This window comes from Trachurus japonicus, unplaced genomic scaffold (genome assembly GCF_045865225.1).
Source record: "Trachurus japonicus isolate A0001 unplaced genomic scaffold, Traja_1.0 AP030170.1".
Lineage (NCBI taxonomy): Eukaryota > Metazoa > Chordata > Actinopteri > Carangiformes > Carangidae > Trachurus > Trachurus japonicus.
In genome coordinates, this window is record NW_028220303.1 from 1 (window position 1) to 9,281 (window position 9,281).

The following is a 9,281-nucleotide window of genomic DNA, read 5'->3' on the forward strand; positions in this document are numbered from 1 at the left end:
TAAAAGCGTCAGTGCACATTTAAACAAGATAAATAAGCAAATAAATATATATAGATAAATACAAATGTAAAAAGAGGGAAACAGGGAAATGGGGAAAACAGGTGGAAAAAAGAATGATCTAATATCTAATATTGTTCATGGACTGAACTGGATCCACATATGGAACCTTCCATACAAATAGTACCTAATTATAAATAAAGTGAGAGAACTCTCTTACAAACGAATTCATAGATATTACCCTGTCAAACATTATTTGTTAAAATTTAAGAAAGATCTATGTGTGAACTGTTCTCTGTGTGAGTCTGAGCATGCACCTGTTTTGGAACTGTAACTCTACCACCACCTACTGGAGAGAAGTGCTGCATTACATCACATTGAAGATTGACTCAGATTTATCTTTAGATTGGAAGAATGTACTTATTGGTGTCCGCGATGTCAAAAGTAAGAAACAGAAAGAACTGTATGTCATAAACCTGATCATAATATTAGGGAAATATCACATACACAAAGCTAAATGTGGTCACTGTAAACCCTGTTTTGTGGCATCCCAAAGGGATACAGAACAGTAGCCTACATGCAAAGTATCTGTGACTCGAATAATAGGAAAGCTATGAAAACGTATGATTTGTGCTCTTTATTCTCTGTAGTATTTACTTAATAGCATACCCCCTGGCTGTTGTTCAATTGTTTGTTTTTTAAGGTACATTAATAACTACCTTTGTATTGATTATATTTCTGTCAATAAAGATTTAGTGAAAAAAAGTGAACGGGACTCAAAGTTAAATCTCGTGATCCGATTGAATTGTGCCAATGCAAAAAAATATATATATACAGTACATCTGGAGGAAGATGGAAAAGAGATAGAAATTACAACCAAAAAGTTACTCTGAGAAGAAAGCAAATAACAGCAGTAACCTATTAGTTAAAGACAGATAAGCATCAAACATTAGACAGGGCAAAGGGGTAAAAAAAATAAATACCTAAGACACTTGTTAAAGGTGAAAGCTACAAGTTAAAATTAATACTTTTATTCTGCCCCCTTTTCACACCTAACTGTAAAAACAAAACAAAAATATCATAGCTTTTTAGAAAAATTAAGATAAAGTAATTGTTGCCATATGGCAACACTATGCAATAGAGGGTTATGTTAAATGTTAAATTTAAAGTATTGTCTATTAGAATAAAATAGGTTTAGTGGAAAAAAATTATTATCATTTTTGTTTTCTGTCCAAGCTTTAAATGTACCTGCAATTCTGAAATGGTCCATCTCCCCCTTTTCTCCTCCATCTCCTCCTCTGATCAGAGCACAGTCTCTAGCAATGGTCCTTTTACCTAGCAACAGTATATATTAGTTATTATTAGAGCTGTACCTTTTGTTATTTCCCCCTAAACAAATCTTTTGCAATAAACAATATTGCTAATTACATTGAATATTCACCAATAATAATGTTAGGTGTGTATTTTAGGCACAATTTATATGTAAAATATTCCTTAAATGTTCCCTACGCACCAATTATTGACTGTCTTCAGGTCGTGATTCACATGTTCAACTTGAATTAACATGAAATAATTCAGTTAAATTTTAGAATAGAATAGAATAGAATAGAATAGAATAGTAATACTATCTTTAGGTGTTGCTGCATATACATTCTTCTCGAATTCTGGAATGGCCTGGGAATTATAATTATTATTGAATATATTGAATATGTATTAAAAGATATATATATTTGTATTAAAAGATATATATATATATATATATATATATATATATATATATATATACATACAGTACAGGCCAAAAGTTTGGACACACCTTCTCATTCAATGTGTTTCCTTTATTCTCACTGAAGGCACCAAAACTATGAATGAACACATGTGGAATTAACAAAAAAAGTGTGAAATAACTGAAAAACACGTGTTTTCTTCTTTGTCTTCTCTTTCTTCTTTTCTTCCTCCTCCTCCTCTATCTCTGCCCCCACCATTTCTAGTTTCTTCAAAGTAGCCCCCCTTTGCTCTGATTACTGCTTACTGCTTTTTTTTTCCAATGTTTTTTTATTTTATTTTATTGAATAAATTTTACAAAACCAACAAGGTATACGTTCCTGTGCAACAGCACATCAAAAGGTACAAAGGGACAGCACAATAATACAGCAATATATAGAATACAGCTTGAAAATAACAAAAATAATAACACTACTGTAGTAGTAAGAAGAATAAATAAATAAAAATAAGTCAGCGATAGGTACAACAAGGATGATACATAAAATAATAATAATAATAATAATAATAATAATAATAATAATAATGATAATTTCAATAGCCAGCTGTTCTGACGATCCGTCCCAGATTCGTGACGTCAGCACCGTTTAAAACAGCCGGTGCGCGTGACAGCGCGTGTTTCTTCACAGCAGCTGAACTGAGACGCATCACTCGCTCTGCATCTTCTACTCCAACATCCAGGCAGTTACACACGGACCCGGTAAGTACACTTTTGTATTCGTTTCAACGTTATTTCTGTGTACAGTTATGTGCAGTTATGTTACAGTTAGTACAATTTGCTGCAGTGGGTATGTTGATTTGTACGTGGCTCAGTTATACTGTTCGATACCTGTATCACATATAAGACAAGTCAAAACGTATTTATTGCTCTCCCGTATGAGAGATTTGTTATGGATTTTGAATCAGTAATGGACCTGACTCGCTATTGACTAGGCTGAGTTAGAGTAAGTTATAAAAAGACAAAATCTCTGGTCGTGTGTATCCGAGCAGCTGATAATCACGTGGACTGTTGGGCCAACGCCCGCACCCCCTCCCCGGCTAAGCTAACCTAGCTGCTAACCTAGCTGCTAACGAGCAAATTGCGCTAAGCTAAGGCTAAGCTAAACTAGCGGCTAACGGACATAAGCGATCTTTGTTTAAATGATAAAAAAACCTTAGATCACCACATGCGAACGTGCAAAGGGGAGTGAATATGCGTTTTACAAAGTGACTATGGAAAATGACTAATTCACGAGTTATATTTTATCTAAATAAGCGAACGCTATGCTAAAGCTAAAAACAGGAAGTAAACAACGTTGCTTACTTCCGGTCCCGTTGTGTACATCCGGTGGAGGTAGACAGTGCCGCCTACCGGACCGGAGTGGCACTGACGCGGGACTAGATAGAGGGAGCAAGGAATTTTTTAAAACTATGGGGTCACATCTTTTTATTAGAGCATTATTATTCAATAGTTGGCTCTTAATTTATTCCCGTTTCATGTTTTATGTTGGGTTTAAAGGTTATACCTACAACTTTTTCATCAAAAGGAAAAAAAATAAATAAAAGTAAAGCATCCACAGAATGTCTAGAGGGGTGCAGAATAAAAGTATTAATTTTAACTTGTAGCTTTCACCTTTAACCCTCTATTGCATAGTGTTGCCATATGGCAACAATTACTTTATCTTAATTTTTCTAAAAAGCTATGATATTTTTGTTTTGTTTTTACAGTTAGGTGTGAAAAGGGGGCTTTTACTTTGAAGTCCCATTGACTTACATAGCATGAACCTACCCTGAGACTATGTTTACAACCTTTTATTATATTTTAAAGGTAAAAACATTATATTTTTTTATATTTTGTGATTAAAGGTATTTTGTAACATATTATCTAAATGGACTTGCACTTATATCCTCTAGATAACTGAATGAAATGAAATAAAATGAGTGATTCAATGTACTTCATTGAGACGGGTTCCACGTTCCAGATTCTCAGACATTTTAGATAACTGTTGAAATTATATAATGTTTTTATTGTATACATGTTTGTTTGTTAGTTTTGGTTGAGTATGAGATGGATTTGTTGAGTTTTGCTTTAAATAAAATTAGTTTTTGGTCAAAAATGTTGATTTTATGGGACTTTCCACGATTGCATATTGTTGCCATATGGAAACAATTTACCAACGACCCCCCCTTTACAAAAAATTTAAGATTTTTTTTAATGTTTCTGTTATTTAGACAATTTTAAGTAATAAAAACATGCAAAACATTTTTTACCATGCCATAGTAATATTTCATGCAATAGAGGGTTAACAAGTGTCTTAGGTATTATTTTTTTTTACCCCTTTGCCCTGTCTAATGTTTGATGCTTATCTGTCTTTAACTAATAGGTTACTGCTGTTATTAGTAACTTTTTGGTTGTAATTTCTATCTCTTTTCCATCTTCCTCCAGATGTACTAGGTGTTGGCTGCATTTTTGGCAAGTTGTCGGCAAGTATTTTAATTGAGTCTCCATCATATCTGCACACAAAAAAAGAACAAGTGCTAGTCAATATCTGGTGGTAGACACAGACACAGACACACAGGCACATGTAGCTGCAGCAGCATATGGTAAATGTACGTATATTGCTTTTATTTCAGTATTTAAAAGCTTCCTTGTGTCTTGCTTGTAGGAAGAAGGAAATAAGAAGATGATGATGATGATGATGATGATGACGACATGGCTCTGCGTGAATCGACACCTAGTGGCAGCGGACGGACAGAGGAGGGTAATCAACATCAATCGTGCCTCTTCACCGATTCCTCTGATAATGCCAGGTTAGTTGCTTACTTTATGTGACTGACATTCATTAATTCATTCATTCATTGGAATAGACTACATTGGGATTGAAGGTTAGGGTGTAACATCAGTGGGTGAATTAAAACGAGTGATTAGACTGGGAGAACCCCCCGCGGTTAAGCGCACAGAGTAATAGGCTCTGTGTAGAAGCTTCTTGATTGGGTCCTCACTCCATTCCAAGCCATTCACCCTCATCTGATTAACACGTTTATTTTCTGAAATAATGTAACTAGAGATGTAAACTACTTTAAATACGATTTTAAATGTTTGTCAAGTGTCACAGCATGTGAAGAAAGGAATAGTCTACTTTAAAGTTCTCCTCAATCCCACTGTCACACCTACTATTGATATTACCATCATAACTGTTGTAATTTCTATCTCTTTTCCTCTTACAGTCACTTTGACAACAACGTGCCATTGCAGGGAACCGACACCAGGTGGCAGGAACCTGATGAGTGAAAGAGGCAGAGGGACAATGGGTTCATCTTGGTCACATCACCGGGTAAATCGACACCTAGTGGCAGCGGATGGACAGAGGAGGAGAATCAACAACGATCGGGGGAGCAAGATTAAGGTAGAGATTAAAGGTGTAGAATATTTATTAAAAGCTATGTCTGTCTGTCTGTCTTTATCTTTATTATTACAGTATTATTATTTTCACAACAGTTGTGATGAAACTGTCAGTGTGGTAAAAAAGAAAAGACCTGACACGGTATGGACAAGATAGTCAAATGGCTTTCCTAAGGAAATTTATTTTACAACAGGTTTACAACAAACGGATAATTAACCGTGATGTTTTAAACGGGTAGAAGTTGTATCTTTTTTTCTTTAAAGTTCTCCTCAATCCCACTATCACACTTACTATTGATTTTGCCATCATAACTGTTGTAATTTCTATCTCTTTTCCTCTTACGGTCACTTTGACAACAACGTGCCATTGCAGGGAACCGACACCAGGTGGCAGGATCCTGACTCTGAGTTCCTTGATGAGTGAAAGAGGCAGAGGGAGTCTCAGCTGGCCTCGGCTCTCCAGATGTAGGTGTTGGCTGCCAAAGCACCACTTTGACTTTGACTTGAAACCAGAGAACATCCTGCTGTCCTCACACGACGACATCTGTCTCATCAAGGTGACGGACTTCAACCAGTCCCGTATCCTGGAGGAGGCGGTGCTGATGAAGACGTTGTGTGGAACTCCTTCGTACCTCTCAGATGGCCTGAGAGGGGGAGCGGAGCACTTGGATGGTGAGATGAGACCTTGGCTCTACAGGCCCTACCCAGATGAACCCAAGTAACCACAGCGGTGTTAACAATGGGTTCATCTGGGTCACCGGGTGAAGGAAAGGAGGAGAATCAACAACGACCGTGCCTCTTCACCGATTCCTCTGATAATACCAGGTTAGTTGCTTACTTTATGTGACTGTGACATTCATTCATTCATTGGAATAGACTACATTGGGATTGAAGGTTAGGATGTTACAGAAGTGGGTTAATTAAAACGAGTGGTTAGACTGGGAGAACCCCCGCGGTCAAGCGCACAGAGTAATAGGCTCTGTGTAGAAGCTTCTTGATCGGGTCCTCACTCGGGCACTGAGCCACTCACCCTAATCTGATTAACACATGTAGTCATTTTAACACGTCACATGAAAATCATAGGTAACACCTTACAATAACCATAGTTTATAAATGGTAAATAGACAGTTTACTACTGTTTAATCATCATTTATAAACAGCATATAGACTATATATAAATGGTAAGTAGATAATTTATTAATGTTTAACCCTCATTTATAATTGGCAAATATGCAGTTTATTTATGTAAGAACAAGCAATTAAATTATGATTAATATAACATTATAAGACTAATGTTTATTAATTATTAATGGACTATTTATTAAATGTTTGTATAGGGTTTAAATATTGGGTGTAAAACATCTATAAAGATTAAAATGTGTATCAGTGGCACTTTGTAAATGGTTAATATTTGGTTTTTAAACCGTTTATAAACATAACTTAGATGGTTATTGTAAAGTTGCAACTGTTGTTTGTAATTATTTAATGATTACGCTGTTTGTACTGTAAATCATCAAGTGACATTTATTTGACTTCTTTTAATGGTGATTTTTTTTTTACAAAAGAATAGCGTCTGGTCATCATATTGAACACATTTATGAACAGAGTCAATAACATGCAACACTGTACCACGGATAAACATGGTGGTAGGCAAAAATGGTGGGATTACAACACCACAATGACAACTGAATTTTAAATTTGATGATTAAATTTGAATTGATGATACAATATTTGGGCACACCGCCCTTTAAAATTAAAAGGATAGTTCACCCAAAATCCAAATTTCACTCATTATCTCGTGTTAACTGTTTGTTGATGCTTAAGGACATTAATAAAATCTCCATGAGTATCTTATAATTGTTCAAAATAACATTATAAACACATTGAATGTAGCCCAACCATGATGTCTTTGTCATGCCTTTCTTAATCTTTTTTGTTTGATTTATTAGCATTAACATATACTTTATTGCTCATCTATTATAAGTTAAATATGCACTTGTTTACAGTTAACTGTGCTTTTTGCAGGTACTGGATCTAAACCGCTTCCGGCGGTCCTGCTCCACCTGGCGGTCCTGCTCCATATGGCGGTGATACTCTACTCTCCCTGGAGGAAGTGTCGGCAGAACTGAGGAGACTGCGTCCTGGCGAGTCGGCTGGCCCTGATGGTGTTTCAGCTAGACTCCTTCCGTTCAGAAGTACTCTGACGACACGGCCATAGTGGCATGTGTGAAGATGGGACAGGAAGATTAATACAGGGACCTGGTGGGGGCGTTCACAGACTGGTGCAACAAGAACAACTTGTTGCTTAATACATCAAAGACCAAAGAAATGATTATTGACTTTGGCAGGTCCAAGAGATCCTTACGGCCTGTGACTGTGGATGGGGTGGACATTGAGAGGGTTCAGTCATACAAGTACCTTGGAGTACACCTTGATGACAGGCTGGACTGGTCCGTACACACAAATGATGTGTACAAAAAGACACAAAGCAGGCTCTTCTTTTTAAGAAGACTCAGGTCTTTTGATGTATGTAATGTAATGCTGCGTATGTTTTATCAGTCTGTCATTGCAAGTGTTACATTCTTTGCTTTTGTCTGCTGGGGTAACAACATCAATGTCAGGGTCAGGAACAGACTAGACAGGCCCTCATTTATAATTGGCAAATAGGTAGTTTATTTATATAAGAACAAGCAATTAAATTATGATTACTAATATTTATTAATTATTAATGAACTATTTATTAAATGTTTATATAGGGTTTAAATATTGGGTGTAAAACATCTAGATCAGTGGCACTTTGTAAATGGTTAATATTTAGTTTTTAAACCGTTTATAAACATAACTTAGATGGTTATTGTAAAGTTGCAACTGTTGTTTGTAATTATTTAATGATTACGCTGTTTGTACTGTAAATCATCAAGTGACATTTATTTGACTTCTTTTAATGGTGATTATTTTTTTTACAAAAGAATAGGGTCTGGTCATCACATTGAACACATTTATGAACAGAGTCAATAACATGCAACACTGTACCACAGATAAACATGGTGGTAGGCAAAAATGGTGGGATTACAATACCGCAATGACAACTGAATTTTAAATTTGATGATTAAATTTGAATTGATGATACAATATTTGGGCACACCGCCCTTTAAAATTAAAAGGATAGTTCACCCAAAATCCAAATTTCACTCATTATCTCCTCCCCCTCATGTGGACTAAGGGCTGGGAGAAGTTTCAGAGTCCTCCGTGGCTTCTCTGAGTTACAGCGGGGCTCCCTGCAGCACTGCATGTCCATATTATGGTTGCGAACAGGGCTCACTTTTCTTTGTTCTCTACCGGTACTTGTGACCTCGGACACATGCAAAATGCTACATGTAGCGGAAACCTGATGCTGCACATAAACCTGAACACACCGTTCCCCGTGTGGTGTCAGCACAGTGTGGTCACTCTCCACTCTTGCTGTTTAGTTTTGTTAGTGTTTTCATATTATTTGTTTCCGTCTCGACCTAAGTTATCAGTTGTCTAAAGAAAAGGACACGTGAACCACGGTTACAGATTAATTCAGCAAGGCGCTTTTATGTGTCTTATTTATTTTTATGCGCGGTGAAATCAGACTCCATCACACATCATCTCAGTTTACTAAGTAATACAGCAACATGTTATGCGTAGCTCTCCTCAGCCTATGAGTTGAACAGACCCCCCAGTACTCTCGCTGCTTCAGCTGCTGATGTTGGCTCCTCCCGTGCAGTGCATGCTGGACTTCCTCCCTGTAACTGCTTTTTGTTTTTCAAATGTCTCCTTTATTTCCACAATCTCCTTTGAGTTGACCATGCTCTGTCCTGCCGTCTAGGATATTTGACTCACTTACTCCATCACGGTCTCCAGCTGTCCGAGTGCTCAAGTGTCACAATGCCATGAGCTGCTAGTGGTACAAGGCGCCTGTTTGCTTCTTTGTATTTCTCTGGTTCTCCCTTATGAGACAGGTTGGTGCTCAGTTTCCGCCCCATCAAGAACCCAGCGGGTGACGTGCCGTGTTTCCAGCGGCGAAGCCCTGTAACTCAGCAGTGACAGATACAGGTCTGAGTTGCTCTCTTTCGCTTTCCTAACTGTAACCCCT

General features: G+C 37.0%; 1 protein-coding gene across 1 annotated transcript; it reads left to right on the forward strand.

Annotated features, from left to right (window-relative positions):
- Nucleotides 1-2,356: 2,356 nt before the first annotated feature.
- Nucleotides 2,357-7,816, forward strand: LOC146960618 (uncharacterized). Its single transcript, XM_085772222.1, has 5 exons — nt 2,357-2,479; nt 4,205-4,246; nt 4,429-4,569; nt 5,535-5,986; nt 7,187-7,816. The coding sequence occupies exons 3-4, from the start codon at nt 4,472-4,474 to the stop codon at nt 5,881-5,883; spliced, it is 447 nt and encodes a 148-aa protein (XP_085628348.1). The 5' UTR covers nt 2,357-2,479; nt 4,205-4,246; nt 4,429-4,471; the 3' UTR covers nt 5,884-5,986; nt 7,187-7,816.
- Nucleotides 7,817-9,281: the final 1,465 nt, after the last annotated feature.